Source organism: Tenrec ecaudatus, chromosome 4 (assembly GCF_050624435.1).
Source record: "Tenrec ecaudatus isolate mTenEca1 chromosome 4, mTenEca1.hap1, whole genome shotgun sequence".
In the NCBI taxonomy this organism is placed as follows: domain Eukaryota; kingdom Metazoa; phylum Chordata; class Mammalia; order Afrosoricida; family Tenrecidae; genus Tenrec; species Tenrec ecaudatus.
This window is the reverse complement of record NC_134533.1, coordinates 203,877,509-203,896,185: the sequence shown is the minus strand read 5'-3', so window position 1 is coordinate 203,896,185 and position 18,677 is coordinate 203,877,509. Positions and strand designations below refer to the sequence as shown.

The 18,677-nt window shown below is 60.5% G+C and overlaps 1 protein-coding gene across 1 annotated transcript in view; it reads right to left on the bottom strand.

The window, feature by feature from the left end:
• Positions 1-6,527: 6,527 nt before the first annotated feature.
• The window catches only part of DOCK3 (dedicator of cytokinesis 3), a 158,007-nt gene continuing 145,857 nt past the window's right edge, over positions 6,528-18,677 (bottom strand). Inside the window, exons 31-41 of the mRNA XM_075547434.1 lie at positions 16,550-16,636; positions 15,176-15,280; positions 12,463-12,604; positions 11,588-11,754; positions 11,375-11,461; positions 10,758-10,937; positions 10,283-10,366; positions 10,091-10,207; positions 8,049-8,170; positions 7,039-7,177; positions 6,528-6,721 (exon numbers count right to left, since the gene is read on the bottom strand). Coding sequence (XP_075403549.1) covers positions 6,563-6,721; positions 7,039-7,177; positions 8,049-8,170; positions 10,091-10,207; positions 10,283-10,366; positions 10,758-10,937; positions 11,375-11,461; positions 11,588-11,754; positions 12,463-12,604; positions 15,176-15,280; positions 16,550-16,636 — 1,389 coding nt within the window. The 3' untranslated portion in view covers positions 6,528-6,562. The remainder of the gene's footprint in view (positions 6,722-7,038; positions 7,178-8,048; positions 8,171-10,090; positions 10,208-10,282; positions 10,367-10,757; positions 10,938-11,374; positions 11,462-11,587; positions 11,755-12,462; positions 12,605-15,175; positions 15,281-16,549; positions 16,637-18,677) is intronic.

The following is an 18,677-nucleotide window of genomic DNA, read 5'->3' as shown; positions in this document are numbered from 1 at the left end:
GTTTGGTATCCTCAGGGAGAACACAGAGATGTGTCCTTCATGGATGAGCAAGGGGCCGTGACAGTGTGGACAGCAGACAGCCCTTGGCGCAGAGGTGCAGTACAACACAGTGACAACTTTGGAGGGTATTTCCCAGTGGACCAGGAGACACAGGCAGTGCTGGTGGGATTGTGGGCCCTGAACTCCTAAAAGCAAGAGGTGCCTTTGGGGGCTTGGGACCAACCCCGTCCTCGTGAAAGTACTGCCTTGCTGGCTGACAAGCTCGCACAGGCTCCCATATCAGGGGTTTCAGGCCAGGCCCACCCCTCAGCTTGTGGGAGCGGACCACAGGGCAAAACCACGTACCTGTACAACCCTCTCTACGGGCCGTCAGCCTTGGGCTGTGGGGACGGACCCTGCTGGCCAGCATGACCACAGGAGGACTGTTGGGAATGCACTCTACCACGACCTGCCCTCCCTATCCCTCTGTCCTGAGTGCCAGTGAGAAAGACCTGAGTCCCTATAACTGTGAGCTCAGGCAGGGGACCGCTGGGGCACCTGTGAAGGGCAGCCTTGTGGAGGGAGAGAGGAAGACAAATGAGTACCAAGCAGACGCAGGTGGAAACAGTCCATGTGCACAGGCCTCGGTCAGGACTCTGGACAGACAGACCCTGGGCAGGGGGGGGGGGGTGGCTTGCCCTGGCCAGCTGGTGCTCAGGAACAACAGTGAGACCCTCAGGATGGTACCTTTTTCAGCCGCAGACAGGTCGGGGTCGCTGCAGGGTTTGCAGGCTCCCACCACTTGTTGGAACAGGGCCCGCTGGGAACTGGGCAGCTGGTGGAGGAACAGCACAAGAGGGGAGATGCCGTTACATCCCGGGGCATCACTGTGGGCCAGGATCAAGGGTGCTCCAAGGGCTGGGTGGGGACTCAAAGTGGTGCATGAGGAGGGGTGGTGGGGTCCTGTGGGGGCTGGCTTGAGAGCTGTCATGGGCCCGAGAGCCTTTGTGGCATGCTCTCCAGTGTCTGGACAGCTGCCCTGTGCAGGGCCCGAGGAGGAGAGGCCCAGGTGTCTGCTGGGAAGACCCACAGTCTCCTGTCCTGCCAGGGTGCACACCCCAACGCTGCCCTGCAGGCAGAAAGGAGGAGCACTGGCACATTGCACCTCCTGGGCCACCCCTCCCCCCCAGGCCCATGCTGGCAGAGGGAGGGGGATGACAGCAACCCAGCCCAGCCTTACAGACAGGCCCTGGTCTTCTGACAGGCAGTCCCCTCTATGCCACCAGGGAGCAGTGCGGTGGGGGTGTGTGGGGCGGGAGGGAACCAGGTGCAGTGTCTGGAGAGCGGTGCATGGGGTGGGGTGAGGTGGGGAGCAGCCATGGCCTGGGGGGAGGGTTCAGGAAGCCCTAGGGTGAGCAGGGGCAGCAGCAGGGAACCAGTGTTGTGTGTCAGACTGGTTAGGGTGAGTCCAGGAGGCTGGCGACAAGGACCGCCGCCTGCGAGGTGGGCAGTAGGGCTCCACTCTACCCGCCCTGTGTGCTGCGTGGTGGGGGGTGTCCTCAGATTCTTTGCCAGCCCCCAGCAGGAGCCGGTGGCTTTCTGAGGCTCTCGTGGCAGAGGGAGGGAAGCGCTTAGGATGGTGGCAAGGGCAGTGGGGCAAGCCATGCACTCGCTACTGACCAGGGCTGTGTCTGTGGAGGGGAGTGGCCCCTACCTGTCCGTTCTCCAGGATGGCTGCTGGGTACATGGCGCTGCTCGGGCGATCCCGGTGTGCGGGCAGCAGCAGCATCATCTCCCGGGCGTGGCGGTACTTATCTGGCAGAGAGGGAGAGCCTGTAACCAAGTCAGAACAATCACGCACAGATGACAGGCCACAGACGCAGACCGGAGTGGCATGGGCTCAGCAAGCATGGAGGGATGACACAGGTCCAGGTGGTTACACGGTGGTGGTGGCAGCCCCCTTGGCCCTGCCCGGGCAGATGCACGGCAGGTGGGGGTTGCTGCCCTCCCTTCCCCCCCGCAGGCAGAGTTGGGGACAAAGCCCAGCTCTCTCAGAAGGCCGTGCGGCCTGGATGCTGGGCCCACTCCAGGCCTGCTTGCTGTGAGGCCATCACACAGACGGACAGGACCCGGTCTCACATGACACACTATCTCCACACACTTACCTTTCTCCTGACACTGTCCACCTGGTCCCCAACTGGCCCCTACCACCCCTTCCCAGAGGCCCCTCTCTCCCACCTACCAGGCCCAGGAGCTGCCTACCTGGCTGTACTGCTGCAGCCCTGCTGCCAGCCAAGCCCAGGGAATCTTGGGGATTTCCTGCTTGGAGATGGGCTGGCTCTTGAGTGGACTCAGTGCTCATGGTGCTAACTGGGGTCACCGGGCTCTGCTGTTAGGTCAGATCATGCCAGGTGTGGGGCGGCCTGGTCCCCAGTGCCACAGGCTAGGGACCTGCCAGCCCGTTGTCCCTGGAGAGGGCCCTTCCCCAGGAGCAGCGAGAATTGCTTGCTTCTTGCAAATGGGCACCATGCATTGCCCAGGCCCCAGCCTGCCCACAGGAACCACATGGGGCATCTGGGCCCCTCCCTGAAGGGTCACCTGGAACACACTGCCCCTTCACAGCCAGGGCAGTGGCTGGCTGGCTCAGTGGTCAGAAAGTCTCTCTGGCGTGGCTGGAGTAAAGCGGTGGGGTCCAGTATAGCTCCCAGGTGCTGGCTGAGAGGGGAAGCTGCAGGCCCTGGAGGCTGTGGGTCCCCAAACCCAGGGTCTCTGGAGCTTTCCTCTGAATTTGCGACTCAGGCACTGGCCAGGGCCCCAGGCGAGTACTTCTCTTGTTCCTCTGGGTCCCAGAGTGCCCGCACACGCCACCATCGAGTGCATTCTGACTCACAGCAGACCCCGATCGTCCTGGGAGCAGAAAGCCTCATCTTTCTCCCCAAACTGCTGACTGCGGCCATAGCCCCCAGGACCACGCTGGCACATTTTGAAGCAGAGTCTGCGATGGGGGCCTGCAGGTTGGCTTAAGGCAGAGAAAGGTCAGGAGGGCTTTTGTTTCCATTGGATAAACTTTATTGCTTCACAGGAATTCTCTAGGCCAGTGGTTCTCAAGCTGTGGGTCATGACCCCCCGGGGGGGCACGGGTCAAATGACCCTTTCACAGGTTCATTCTTAACAGCAGCAAAATGAGTGATTTAGTAGCAATGAAAATAATATGGTTGGGTGTCACCACCACACGGACTATTCGGGAAGGTCGCAGCGTGAGGGCGGTTGAGAACCACTATTCTAGCCTGTCGCTGGACACCTCTCTGCGCTTACAGGGCAGCCTGCTGGACTGCCCCTTTTCAGGGAGAGGTGCCCTCCAAACATGCTCGGGCGTCCTTGTGTCTAGGTGCTGTGGCTTGCTGGCCTAAAGTAGCTGCATTTGAGACAGACACAACATCATTGTCTCCAAGGGCGGCTCCTCTCTGGGTGGAGCAAGGGAACCAGCCACGTCCTCACCAGAGCCCTCCAGATGTACTTCTCACCCAGGAGCCCCGTTCTCCCAAGTAACTACACGGACGGGGACGTGGGCACCCACACAGCTCTTGTCTGGGAAGCCCCGTGTCACCCCCTGGACCCTGTTCTGGGCACAGATGACTGGGGAGTGTGCGGGCCGCCGCCAGACCTGCCTAGTTCTCCCCCCGCATCCTGCCGCCCCACCCGGGTATCAACCCAGACCCTCTTCTTTCTCCCCCCCCAGGAGGCTGAGCTCCACGTCACCGTGAGCCCTTCAGGGAAAGGTTGACGATGATAACATTGAGGGCATTCTCTGGAATGTCTGGTTGCTGAGAACAGTCTTCAGTTTTGCAGGAGATGGGCTTGAGGTGGCCGGCACCGGCCTCCCTGACTTCAGAGTGCTCGTAGAACCTGCGTTCTGCGGCCACAAACGAAGACGGCACACAATCCAGGGAACCTGGAGTGCGCTCGAGCTCGGCTGGCACAGCTCTGGGCAGGGCCCTCCACCTGGAGCACAGAGCTGAGCTGGCACCTATCTGGTGCGTCAGCGGGACCTGGGACACAGGGGCCCTGCCCTCCTGGAGGCCACAGCCTGACTCGCACCTCCTGGTTACCTGAGGGAGGGGCACAGCTTTCGGGCCATCGAGGCCCAGGGGCTCCCAATGGGGACTGGGAGCCATGCAGTGGGGGTCCCACAGCTGCTCTAACAAAGGGATATCTGGATGCAGGAATGGCTCCTTTTTTACTTTACGGTGAATTTCCATGAAAACACCCCAAGAGCTCCGTGTCCACAGGGCTCCGTAAGCGGCTGGAGCTGTGGTCAGGGAAACTCCCCAGTAGGACTGCGCTGCTCAGAGCACCTCTGGGCATCTTTGTCTCCCCTGGAGGGAGCTGCCAATGGGCCCCATAGGCCACCCACCTGGCCAAGGGAGCCACCTCAGAGTGCCAGTGGGTGTGACAGGGAAGGACACTGCTCACAGGACACTCTGGAGTGGGAGGAAGTGACTCCAAAAGGTCTCTTCCCCATCACTTTCTCCAGCAAAGTCTTCCACGAGAGGTCTGGGCTGCTGTCTCCGGAAGCAGTGGCCGGCCGCAATGACAGAGACGGGACCCAGTCTTCTCCAGCCGGCCCTCTGAACTCGACTTGCTACCCTTCTCAGGGACCCTGCTCTGGGTCCAGTGCTGGTGCAGTTCACGGTCTCTCTGCCCCAGCAGCACGCTCCTTTCATCGCTGCCACCCCCGTGGTGTCTGTGTTGGCCTTTATGACTTCCAAAGCTGTTAACAGGTGTGTGCCTGGTTGGGTCTTGGAATGCTGGTTCTGAGGACAGCCAACATCATCCCAGGATAGGTCCAAGACACAGGGAAAGGCCCGGTGCAGGTGCAGGGTAACAGGCGGCTCAGCTCCAGTCTTGGGCGGGCTCTCTTGGGCGTCCCGCTCAGCTGAGTCTTTAGCGGTCCCAGCCCTGGTTGACCTGCGGTTTAAGAATCCCCCGGGGAGAACTCCCCCCACTGGACCTTGTTGGCCCACAGGACAGGGAAAGATGGTGACTGACTGAAATCACCACGTTTTGGGGTGGTTAATCTACTGTGTCCCAGTAGACCACCAGAAGGGTGTGCCTTGCACTGTAGCTGCAACAGAAGGCTCACTTCCAGCCCAGCGAGGCAGGCTCATTTCCCTGCCTGCCTCCAGGCAGGAGCTGGGCAGATCATTCTGCTGAGTGGGAAGGGCAGGGGTGGCAGCAGCTGGGAGGACACCGGCCGGCACCACAGTGCTCGGAGACCATCTAGCAAGTGTCGACTGGCAGTGGTGATTCAGAGGCGACTTCAGTCAGAATGCCCAGGTAAAAGACTGGATGTGGCAGGGCGTATCGTGGGGGGTGGGGGCGGGGTGGGGAAGGACAGACTTAGCATGTGCTAAGGGGCTGGTACTGGAAGACACCATGCACACACCAACCTCCCCCACAGCTTCCTGGGCTCACTCCCATCTTTCTGTCCCCATGCCGTGCCTTTGCTGCCTTCACGTCCCTATGGACAAGCCCTCGGTGGCATGGACTGATTTCCTGGTCAGCAGTCTTTCCCCTGGCCCCACTTCCTGCAAGCCCCTGCCCCAGCTCAGGAGGCAGAGCTGACTGCAGGCTGGGTGAGGATTGGCAAGGTGGCTGCCTGTGTCAGTCAAAGAACCTGTTTCCCCCAGTGGAGCATAGGAATGGATGAGCTGGACCCTGACCCTCTCCCCTCGGTCCTCTGTCAAGACTTTGCTGGTGGCTGCTGCACCGCCCTGTCATGCCTTACAGGTGGGAGTGCTCTGGGGAAGGCGGAGGCCTGTGCCCTTGCTCTTTGCAGCCATCATGATGAGTAACCTGCCCGCCTCCCCACCACCTGGACAAAAGGAGCCCTGTCTGACCAGCCCCAGGCCACTTGGTTTTGTTGTTGTCTTGCGGGGCCAACCCTGGGAAGCACGAGACCTTGGCTACTAGGGTCATCTCCGCTCCACGCAGGTGTTTTCCATCTAAGGCAGTGGTCCTCAAGCTTCCTCATGCCGCAACCCTTTCCTACAGCTTCTCATGTGGTAGTGACCACCCCCCAACCATGAAATTATTTTCGTTGCTACTTCATCACTGTCATTTTGCTACTGTGGTGAATTGGGCAACCCCAAAGGGGTCGTGACCCACAGGTTGAGAACTGCTGATTGAACGGACCGGAGAACCAGATTTCACTGCAGGACCGGGGTTGGAGTGTGGTTAGTTGGCTGGCTCTCAGAGAATCAGATGAGGGCAGCTGAGTAAGAAACCCGGCGGTAAGTGACAGTGTCTGGCTGTGGACAGAGCCTTCTCTCCTGCCCAGGCCCTTCTAGACTGAGGACAACTGCGGGGTGATGGTCCTTGGAATGTCCCAGGGTAAATTTTAGCTTCCACACTTGCTCTCCATACTCAGTCCTCAAGCTTGATCCCTTCAGACAGAGCCTTGCTTTGGCCGCAGCGCTGACCTGTCTGTGTGCCCGGGAGGGAATACACAGGGTCCTTGGTGCTGAAAGCACAGGGCAGCATCCTTAAGTCACGGGCAGGGAGAAGAGGCTGCCCGCCATCCTTAGTCCTTACCTCGGGCACTCGAGGGGGCAGAGGTGACCATCTGGCACGGTGCTGAGTGGGTGGAGCTCAGGCTGGAGGAGGAAGGGCTCGCCTGGGACGAGGACAGCACAGATACATTGGTGACGGAGCCCTGGTACCTGGGGTTGGGGTATGCGAGCTGCAAGGGCAGAAAGAGCAGCAAGGCAGGGTCTGAGTGGCCGGGACTGCAAGCTGGCTCAGAGACCTGGTGGCCCGGCACTCAGGGTCACGACCCGCCTGTGTGGAGCATGGCCGTTGGGGGCCCTGCTGCTGGGAAGGAGAGCGTCTTCCCCAGGGAGGTCTGAGAGCATCTGGGGCAGAAACTAGGCTTCCTTCTTAGGAAAGGGCCTGGAGACTTGGGTCAGGGGAAGGTGTGGGGTAGGGTTTGCTGGCTCGGGGGATGGGGAAGGGCATTCTGAGCCCCCAGGGCTGGTGGGCCGGCAGGGGTGGCAGTACCTGCATGTGGTGGTATAGCTCCTCGGGGGCCTCGCCCACGGTGCCGTCACCCAGCATCACCACGTTCCCGGCCTCGCTGGACGCGTGTGAGGACAGAGAGGACGATGAATGCCGGCCGGTCCCCATCAAGGTCATGGGACTGTGAGAGAGAGCAGGGCACAGGCAGGGGTCAGCCCGGGGCTCGGCCACTGGGGAGCAAGAGGGAGACCCAGCCCTTGTGGTGTGGAGGGCCTCCAGCCGGCCCTCAGACCCACCCGAGCCCTAGAGCATGCTTTGGGCCCGCTGCTGCCGGGGGTGGGGGGTGAGGGATGGCCAGCAACACGTGCTCACTGCGCAGGATGACGGAGGCCCAGGGTCGCTAGGCCTCCATGCAGTGGGATAAGGTGCTGGGCTCGAGGGGCTCTGTCCTGGGTCCGAGGGGAAGCTATGGGACAGCAGGATGTGAACACTCTGAGGTCACAGGCTTGCCCAAGGCCCCCCCCCCCCGCCACGCGCTCGCTCACAGCTCAGGCTAGGACACAGGCCGAGCGAGGGGAGGGCCTGCACACGCTGGCATCCTCGGGGGAGCCCAGCAGCAGCAGCAGTCCTGAGTTGAGAGCGCCCACACTTGGGTGTCTGTGTTGCCAGACCATCCTTGCCTTTACAAAGCTCACGGGCCAGAGAGCCTGGGTGGACACAGCACACTCAGAGCTGGTCCAGGCCGTACCCGGGCACTGGGCAGGGCTGCCACGCTGATCTGTTCACATCTCTTGTGCCTGGACCTTACTCCACCACGTTCCTAACCACTCCTCTCTTCTGCCTCCCAAGCTTCAGCCACCTTTTAAGACATGCCACGATTCCCCTGGAGCTGGGGCTGCCTTGCCTGGACACTGGGCGTGGGTCCTGGGCAAGGCTGGATCAGGTGCAGAGGAGGGCACACGGGGTACGTGGCAGCACCATCGAGAGTTTCTGACCCTCTGACTGTGAGACTTGCCCGTGTGGAGGGGCCTGCCGTGGTCCTGAGGCCATACCTGTGCCGGTGGGTCATCTTGAAGCTCTCGGGGCTCATGGGACTATGGGAAGCCAGGACGTTTCCCCGGGGCGTACTGGTGCCTGAGCATGCGGGACTTAGCTTGTCCAAGCTTGGAAACTCCTGTTGGGAACGAGAGGTGTCTTCACCAGAGTGGAATGAAGGGGCAGGGGGAGGTATGTACAAAGGGAAAAACCCAAACCAAGAATCATATGCTGTTGGTGGGACCTGACCTGCTAACTTCTGTGGGCAGCAGGCTGGGCCGACCCTGTGCAGAGCAGCTGACAGGGAGGCCTACAGAGGCGTGCTGCTGCAGGCTAAGTCCACTGAGAGGCAGGCCATGCATGGGCATCAGTCACTGCCATCTCTACACGAGGCTGGGAACCACTGCACTTGACCATGGTCCCACTCCAAGTGACCTGGGCCGAGTTGCCCATGACACATTTTATGGGGAGACGGCACAGAATCTTTGTACAAGAGCCCAGCAAAATCCTCATGAGGGGCACAGACTTCTTGGCAGACCCCTTGCTCCTAGGCCCTCTCGGGCAGCAACAGGTTGGTGTACGCTTCTGTTTGTAGCTCCGAGGAAACCACGTAACTGGCCAGCTCTGCCCAAGTCCTTTGAGATCTTGTGCGAGGGTCTGAGGCAGCGCGGGCATTCCACCTCCTCCTTGCAAAGCCTGGGCCCCTCTCGTGCTACACATGGGGACCATGGAGGCCTGGCTCGCTGGCCTGCAGCACTGCCCTGCTCCTCTGCCTGGGAGCCCTTCCCGAGGCCAGGCTCAGGTGGCTCTCAGCCACCAGCAGGAGGTGCAGTGGCTGAGATGTCATCTGAGGGGCACTCTGTTTTGAAGAGGAAACCTAGAAGGTACCCCTTGAAGTGCCAGGGGAATGGCCAGGAGCTGTGCAGTGGGCACACCTTGGGAAAGGGCCGTACCTCCCAGTTCAGAAAAGAGTTGCTCTCTGCTTTTCAGAATGCCGCCCACATGTGAGTGGAGACAAGCCCACACCTGTGCTGGGTGGGTGTGGGTGTGAGGTGATCAGACCCACTAGCAGGGCCTCTGTGGGCTGTGGCCATCCCAGAGGGGAACGTGCTATCTGAGGGCCTGGCTCAGCACTCAACAGCTGGACTCCCCTGCCTTCTTGCTGCCACTCCTGGGTGATGAGGAGAGGGCTTTGTGCGGGCATTAGGTGGCAGGAAGTAGCTTGCACGCAGCCCTTGAGACCTGGGAACAAGCCAGTTATGCCGGAAGACTGCTATGGAAAGACCTTGGGTGAACCCTATGGTTGACAATGGGGTGAGAGTATGGGAACGGGGACTCTATACCACCTGAACCGAATCCTCAGCCTCTATCCTAGCAGCAAGACCCTCCCCTCCCCATCCACTACCACCAGGGAACTTTGTCCTGCATCCACATCCTCCCATGTGCATTGGCCAGACCCTGTCGTGGGTGCCCAGGCCAGGGACACGTTCCGGTGCTGGGGTCTGACCCCCAAACCTACTGGTCCCTCTAAGAGCAACCAATACAAAAGATGACTGTCTACACAAGGTTTTCTTGGGCCTGAGGCTGAGCCCAGGCCACCAGACAGGTAGGCAGAGTTGAGCTGGGGATGGGGGGTGGGTGGGTGGCAGTGGTGGTGGTGGTGGTGTGCGTGCGTGCGTGCGTGCGTGTGTGTGTGTGTGTGTGTAGGAGCAAGAGCAGAAGGGATAGGGAGGGAGAGGTGGGAGGTTGGGGAGGCGGGCAGAGGTGGCTCTAGGGACGAAAGAGCATGTCCCCGAGGCCCTGCAGGTAGACTGCCACATTTACCCTCCTCCTCTACCCACTTTCCAGGGAGCTGACCTGGCTCCTTCTGAGGGCGGGGTGGGGGTAGGGGAGCATGTGTCCCTGGGCACAGCACCCGCCCTGCCTCCGGCCCCCTGTGGGGAGGGACAGCTACCCCCTCCCAAGCCCTCAGTCCAACACTCTCCTTCGGCTGGCCGCACTGGTCTGTGGGGGTGCCAGCTCTGACGGGGGGTGGGGGCTGTGGGCAGGGCCATCTTACATGGTGCAGGCTGGCCCGCATCATCTGGAACTGGTCGATGAGCTTCTTGTGCAGAGGGCGCATTTCTGGGTGGACAAACTTCTCGTGTACGGCCAGTCCGACGCCCAGGACATGGACCTGTCAGGGCAACAGCTGGTTAGCCGGGCGGTGGCCCGAGAAGCACAGCCACGCTGGGGGCCCTGCTGGACACACCTGTTCCTGCATGAGCTCCTTGAGCTGGGTGATCTTCTCCGCATCTCCTGGGTGCTTGGTGATGTAATCCTTATCGAAGAAGGCCTGTGAGAGGAAGGGCCCAGTCAGGCGGACTCCCAGGGGACTCAGAGTGTGACAGTGCGGCCTCCTCACAGAAGCGAGGGCACCTGGCGCCCCCGGGCCTGAGCCTTCTTCAGTCAGAGCCCTGCTCTCTGCTGCGGGGGAGCCAGAGGCTGGCCCAGGCGTCTATGCCGCGACCCTTGGAGTGGGACGGCCAGCCTGCGGCACACAGAGGGCTGGCTGGGACGCAGCCTCCTCTCTCAGGCCGGCCAGCATCTCCCAGGCAGGTGGACTGCCCTGCCTGGCTGGCCGGAGCAAGGGGGGTGGTAACAAAAAACAAAGGGAGAAAAGACCCTGCCAGAGAGGTGTGGCACAGCAGATGGAGCGGCTGGGAGGTTAGCCGGGGCAGACTCACCTCCTGGTAGCGCGCAATGCCCCCGTTGACAGCGGCGTCGATGACGCCGTTCAGGCACATGCTGAGCAGATTGATGTTTCCGTGCACCTGCTTGTGCTGGTACTGGCTGATCAGGGCCCGCAGCTCCTGGTTCTTGTTTTCAACTACTTGGATGGCATTCTCCAAAGGGCTCACCTCCACCTGGGGGCACACAGCACAGGACCCCCCAGGGGTGATGACAAGGGGGTGGCGCGGCAGGGCACACGCCAGAGACGGAGATACAGGCTCCTCTATCGAGATCCTGAGACCCTGGCCCCTTCCTTCCCTGTGTCTCCCTGGCGACTCGGGCACGTGGAAAGCAGTGCAGGGTGGGCTGCACCGCCTCTGAATCCACTCTGAGTCGCCACGCAGCACGCTGGCTGCTCAGACACTCGCTTCCCTATGGGCTAAATGCCTGACTGGAAATACCCGCCTGGGGGTGTCCACAAAGCCCCCAGAGCACCACTGGCCCGTGGGAGGTCAGCTGTCCCAGGCAGGTAGCCTGGGTGCTCTTCCCATTTCTCGTCTTTAGAGGGGGTCTCCAGTGCTCGCCCCAGGGAACCGCTGTGACGCTCAGCTCCAACCAAGCCGAGTCTCACCAATTCCCGCCGCTCCACCTCGAACCACCTGGAGATGCCCGGCAAGCTGTGGGTCAGGGTCAGTGTGGTGCGTTCGATCCATAGGCTCTGCCGGAAGGACACAGGTTGAGAAGTCAACCCTGGCCCAGACCCTGCCTGAAGGATGAGGGGCCTTTCCTGGGCTCACATGGGCACTGCCCACACACCCTGTGCCCTCCACCTCCATTTCCTTACCTTGAATTCATTCTCCTTGTCCTTGGGGCCTTTGTGAAAAGGCCGGTCGTACCGGAATTTCCTCACGTTGTTGACGCGGTAGAAACTTTTGACCCGGTCAGGCACCCTGTCCATCTGCAGGACGTGCACGTGGTCTGGGACAGGGGTCACCGCGTAGATCTGTAAGTCTGGGCAGGAAGTGAAGGGAAACCAGACTGGCTGGGGAGGAGGTGGGCAGGCCTGTGTACCCTGTCCCCAGCCTGGCTACCTGCTTGTGCTGCCGCCCATGTCCACTCCAGCACTGAGTCTCTCGAGCACTCTCCCAAGGTCAGATGTCAACCAGCAAGAGCTCTTTCCGGAGCTCTTTCAGAAAGCAGGGGACGTAGGGTCCAAACCCAGAGCACCAAGAGCGGGGGCTGGGAGGGCCCGGCCTGCCCAGCAAGCCACCTTTCAACACCGTGGGTCATGAAGAGAGCAGGTGGGAGCCAGCTTAGCCTCGCCTCTCTGGACACGTCTGCTGCAGCCATGGCGCTGCTCTCTGGTCTCCAGGGGGACTGTGGAGGGCCCGGGGGCAGGGGGGGAGGCGGCGAGTCACGGTGCTTTCAGACTCCGTGTTGCTAGAGCACAGGCCCTGGCCAGTCCGCCTGATGAACGGGCTGAACAGGGGCCGGAATGGCACAAACGGAGCAGGGCAGGCCTTCGCCAGGCAGGGTGGGGCCAAACTGCTGGCTGCACCACCCAAGGGGCAGGGCCCCCACCCCCCCACCCCCCACCCCCCGTCCAAGCCCTCCTAGGAGTCCACTGCCACTCTGAGGCTCCGTGAGGGGGCCGCTGTCTGCAGCCTGCGAGGCCTCCCCTTCCCTCCCCTCCCTGGTCCTGGCGAGGTGCAAGGATACACTGGGCGTCACACTGCAGGATGGCGTCGTCAGGGTGGTTCGGGTGCTGCATGGCCACGGCCTGTGGGAACTCGCTGAGCATCCTCTGCTGGAAGGCCTCCAGCCGCTCGTAGTCCTGGCCTCGGCACACGTACTCCTTGTTCTGCCGCAGACAGCACGGCGCTGGGACCCACGCTCGCCCCACAGCGCCCTCGCCCCAGGGGACTCGATGCTGGGGGTGGGGGAACTGTACCGGGGAGGGGAGCCGCCATGGGCCGGAAGTGGGGTGGCTGCAGGGAAGGTTCTCCAGGGAGCGGGTGGGTTTGGGGAAGAGTCAAGCTTGCAAGTAGGCCTGGAAGAAAGCCGTGGGCTGGCCTGGTGGAGAAGAGTGTGTGTATGTGGGGGTGGGGGGGCGGGTCACAGCCAGCAGAACGCTTCTGGGGAGAGGAAGGAGCGGCTGGAGAAGGTGCTTGTGCAGAGCTGGTGAGGGGGTGCTGAGGGCCCAGCACAGAGCCGCTGGGTGCCACGCTGTTGCGGGAGGGTCGTGTAAGGGAGTGGTCAGGTATGTGTTTCTGAAAGATCTGTCAGCTGGGAGCAACAGCCTAAATATTGCCCAGAGCCCAGGAGGTATGCAGTGATTGCTTAGTGCGTTCATCAATCCCTTCGGCAACCATTTCTTCTGCAAACGTGTCAACAGAGCACACAGACACAGTTCTAAGGACCCATTGAAGCCATGTCACAGCACACTGGGCTTGAGTTAGCACTCAGTGTTCCTCTCTGCCCAGCCAAGTCACGGCCAAGCCCCAGTCCTGCTGCTCCGCCCACCTCACAGATGGGCCCCGGGAGTGGCTGGAGCAGACCCCTCTGCAGCCCACTGGTGACACCTACCTGTCCACCCGACTGTCAGTACCCTCCTGACATGTTTTCAGAAGGGGAGAGTGAGCGAGAGGCTCCCTGGGGTCAGCCAGATGCGGCCCAGGCTGGGGCTGATCCCAGGGCTGCCCTCGGGTGACCCCAACCTTGCCAGGAACACCTGCTATGGGAGAACCTGACCCAGGCTGGGCCGCATGTGGGCATGGGCAGGTAGGGTGGTGGTGGCGGCGATGGAAGGCCTCCGGTATTTTGAGTCAAAGGCTTTTTTTTTTGTTCCTCCCCCCACCCCAGGCCCCTGCTTATTAACCAAGAAAGCCGTTGTGAGACTTTCCCTCTCTGAGCAGCCCCCAAGAGTGCTTGCTCATCAGTCAAACGAAGGGCTCCAGGAGCGCTCCAGGAGCAAGGGCTGTGTGCCCCTCTCCTGGCAGATAAGAAGATAATCGGGAGGCAGGCAGATGGCCCAGAGCACGCAGGCTGAGAGCGCTACTGTGGTAGACGGTCTCTGTGTGCAGGGATGGTGACCTTGAGGCTGGCTGTCAGGCTCACCTTCACCTGGGCAAGAGTCCCAGCCAGAGAAGGCCCGGCTGCCACTGCCTTGCACGTTGTCCTTGCCATCACCAATGCAAGGGATGGGGGAGGAGCAGGGTTGGCATGCCCACGCCACATGTGGCCATGAGGATGGGCGTGTCCTCCTCCATCGTGGGGCCCATAAAGCCACATCTGAACATCCAGACGGCTCCCTGAGATCCTAAGGGGTGGGAACCAGCCTGCAGCAGGGCGGAGCATTCCTGCTGGTCTGGGGCAGACTGGAGGCCTGGTTTGCAATATCCCAAACAGGGTGTTTTAGAGCAAAGTGGGAGGACTGCTGACGCACCAGTCACGGGAATCTCGTCACTCAAACTCACTGCCGTTGAGTCGATGCTGACTCGCGGAGGGAGACCCTGGAGGACAACGGGGCAGCATAGCAGACAGGAGCCAGGATGGAGGAGTCCTGGTGCTGGTGGCCTGAGTGTGTGTGTGTGTGGGGGGGGTAGGGTGTCTGTGAACAGACCCTGGGCGGCCTCAAGGCCCAGCCACTCAGGCAGGAGCTCACTTGGCTGGGTCAGAAAACCTCCCTCACACATCCCTACTGGCGACGGAATACTAGAGCGAGCCCGCGCGCGCGCACACACACACACACGCACACACACACACAAGGGTCTGGAGTTGGCAGTCTGTCTCTCTGTCCAGTCCAAGTCTGCCATTGTGGGGTCCTAATTTACAACTGCCGGCACCAGCACCATAACAGGCCGTATAAAACCGAAGTCTTGGGCAGGCTTAAGCTCTAATTTCAGATTCCTGGACACTGAGGTAATTCTGTCAGAGAAGGCATCACCTGTCCCAGACTGACCAGTAGGGAGCAGCGATCACCATCCCCACTTGACCAGTCAAAAGAATACGCGCAGAACTACTCGCCAACCACCACTGGACAACGCTGATGCCAGAAGTTTTCTCCAATAAGTTTAAAGAACAGCAACACTGGACTGCCCCCGGTCCCTGGCCCCATAAAAGCCCAGGGAACAAAGAACTCGGGGCGGATTCCCCTTTGGACGCTGGGTCCCCGCTGCGCTGGACAGTGGAGGGAAAAAAGCCCTAGCTTGAGATAGAAAAATAAGCTCCTTTTGCCGTGTTTGCATCTCAACTGGTTGTAATTCTTCCGTGCGCCCAAGGTGAGCTCATGTTCCTTTCCCCAATCCAATACCATCTGTCTGCTGAGTGGTCAGTCCCTGGACAGAGGTGTTTGGTGGAATAGGCAAAAGGGCCGGAAAGGGCCAGAGAGGCCGGAGGGGCAGAGGGAGGGAGGGAAACAGCCTGCACTCACCCGGAGGAAGAAGGGGAACTTCCTGCCGTAGAAGCCCACCCGGAAGAACTCGGGCTCCAGGCGCTGCTGCTCCATGATGCTGTCATAGTAGCTGGCCTCTGTTTTCTGAGAATGAGAGCAGCCCTTGCCTTCAGCGCGGCCCCTGTGCAGGGCCTCAGAGCAGGTGCTCCTAAGCTCCCAGGTGGCCACTGGCCACTGGAGCAGGAGGAAGCAGCCCCTTCTCAGGGCACTGCTTCCTGGAGGAGGAGGAGGAGGAGGAGGAGGAGACCCTCCTCCTGCACCAGCTGACAGTGGGATGGGGACACCCTGCCCAGCCCCTTGCAGATTCACACGGCTTCTCCTGCTAGGATTCTTGGTGCTGACAGACACTCATTGCAGGGCCTGCTCCTGCCTCGTCCTGTCTGTCTGTCTGTGTGCAGTGGGCTAACAGCAGCTCTTGGCTCCAATTTGCAGCAGTTCCCTGCATCGCGTGGCGCTGGCTCACCAAGGTCTGACTAGAGATGCCAAGGGCATCACCGACACTGGTCTCACTTTCGGGGAGTTTAAGCTCTGGAAGTGAACTAACACACACAGTGTCTGGCAGGCTCCGTGGCTCAGTCTCGATTGACGGGGCTTCTGGTTCGGCACAGCGCACTGTCCCAGTGCTGTTGGGCAGGGAGCAGCAGTCCTCAAAGGCTCGCCAGGAAGCTGCTTCAGGAAGACCGCATTGACCAGCCGCTGTGCCCTTCTCAGAAAGGAGTGACTCAGTGACCTGAAACGTTGACCCGGGAGCCCACAGTCCAGGATCAAGAGCAGGTCACTGTTTGCAGTAGACCTGGATCTTTCCAGCGCCCCAGGGAGCAGTATCACCCCCTCTGACTTAGGTCCAAATCCACATCTTTGATCAGGGACGAGAGTGAGCCACACAGACGTTAGGGGTCGGGTGGTTAGCTGTCAGAAATAGACAGGCTGACAGAGTCTAAAGTCCCTGGGGCACCCAGCGGAACACCTACATATCCCACCTTCCAAGAACGGGGGCGGGTTTAAGCGTGAGCACAAGCCAAAGCAGGTGTAAACTCTGATTCAGGGTGTTTTGTTCCCACCCCCCACACCCTGTGCTGCCCCCCTGAGCAAAACCAAGTCAGAGAAAACTTCTTCACAAAGTGGAACTTCAAGAAGTCACTTCCTCCTAAAAACCCCACCTTTTCCTGCTCCTGCTGCGTCTCCCTGGCCTGTCTGGAATGCTTTGGCCCTTCAGGAGACTGTAAGAGTCTTAAGGCTTCTGCTGCACGGTCACTACCCGCAGCACTGTATCAAAGCGGGGCCCTGCATGAATCCTCATTCAGAAACCGCTGCCAGAGGGCTGGCCAGAGTGGGGGAAGGGGCGAGGCTCACCCGGATCCAGCTGAGGCTCTGGTAGTCGTAGAGGCTCTCGTACTGGCAGGCCAGCTCCCGGCACAGTGGGATCCCAAACTCCCAGCTCTGCGTTGGGAAGAAGACACTCTCAGGGTGGCTCAAACCGGTCACCCAACTTGAGGACATGCTTAAAGGCCTCCTGCTGGCTCCGACTGGCACAGCGAGGAGGACCATTTGTGGAGCATGGCACCGAGCACAGACTCCTGATGGCTTGAAGCTCCTCTTCCAGGCTCCGTTTATAGGCTGCCACTCCCAAGAGCCCGTGCAGGATCGTTCATCCCCTCTGTCCTCTGCCCCCACCCACTCTCTGGATGGTCGTGTCAACCATCCTTTGGGTTTTGGTGTCTTGATCCCTGAGAGAGGATGCAGAGCACACAAAGGCAGGACCCTGCTTGTTGGGTTTGTCTCTCCTCATGCATGCATGCACGGTGCAGGTCTATATCACCGTAGCAGTGTACCATGCCACCGATGCTGGGAGAGGCCGGCTTCTCAACCAAGACCCTCTAAGCACGTCCCTGGGTCAGCCTGGAAGCCACTCGGGCAGGACTCCTCCCTGAGGATGTGGTTGCAGGACAGACAAGGGTCTGGTGAGGGGCAGTGACTTTCATGACAGGCTGTTGGGCCCCTATTCTCCTTCTTCTCCTCCTCCTAACATGGGACCTGCTCTCTTGGCTAGCTCTGGGGTCACCAGTGTACTCCAATGTGTGAATAATAATTAGAATAATAATAATTAGAACATAAATGATGGGGATCCCCATCCTCTAGGATGAGAGGGTAGGGAGGAATGGATCCCTAGATATCCAGCAGCCGGCCTTGCCAATGACGCACCCCATGCCCCATTCCGAGGGGACGCTCCGACATGGGCTCCCGTGTCCGACTCCATGGTAACGGTGCTCCCACATACTCTGTGGGACAGCACTAGAGGGAAGGACTGCGCAGCTTCACGGGACCGCTTTTTCTCACACGGAGCTTATTATTTCCATGCTCCTAAGGAACCGGTGCCATATGGATGGCACTGCAGGGCCCACGAAGAAGCCTGGGACAAGCCAGTGGGAATTTCAGGCGAGTCAAAGTCCTTGCCTCTTCAGCAATGGCTCCTGCCCCACCTGGTGGGCTTCCGCTCAGCAGCGCTCTCCTGCTCCACTGCTGCTCAGCAGGATTCCCGAGGCGGAGGAGCCAAGGCAGGGCCTCCTGGCAGGCAGTTCAGTGGGGGCTGGCAAGGCAGCTGTACTCTGTGCAGACTTCAGCCAGCCTGCCAAGAGCTGCCCCTTGGGGGACTGTTCATTTAGATGATGAGGCCTTGGCTGGGGGGGGGGGGGGTAGTCGCTGAAGGCCCTGTCTGCCGAAAGCAACTCCCAGTATCGCAGGGCTTCTCGCCCTGTGTGATCAGTGCTTACCTGTCTTGCTGGCCTCACTGTCCTAGTCTGGCCCTGTTGCTACTCAGGCCTTCCTGTTACTCGTTGCTCACGAGGAGCACAAGAGGTGGCAAGGGGGCAGCTCTCCCTCTGCCCATGGTGGAGAATAGGCCAACGGACAGGCTGCAGGCCCAACTGTGTTCTGCTCTTTGGTTTCCCTCTTTCAGATAAGAGGCAAAGCCAATTCTAAAACTCCTCACCAGTGTCTGAAATCCCCCTAGCACATCAATGCTTTCATATGGCCCCGCCCCTCACTCACCCCCCGCCCCCTCCCCGGATGGTACAGAAGTCTCACCAATTTAGAAGTCAACTCTTATCAAAAGGCAAGGGAGGGCGAAGGCCTGGGACTCCCCTGAAGGCTCCGCTCCTGTGGGAGCTAGTCATGGATTAGCTGCAGCAGATGGAACATTCCTGCTCAGGGACAGGGGCCACCCCACCTGCCGAAGCTGGCCGCCCCGGCAGCCTATAGTCCAGGTGACAAAGGCCTCTTCTGTCCAGTTGCCCTCCGGCTCCCATGCTGGGTCCTCTTCCTGCTCTCAGTTCTTACTACCAGACCACACCCACATCTGTGGAGGTTTCTCTCCCTCTGGTCTGGGAGAGCTGGCCCTCTGTGGAACAGGGCCCAGGCCGGCCCAGGGCAGTCTCCTAGGTTGACCACCTACAGCCACGTGGAACCACACCGCTGGAGAGAG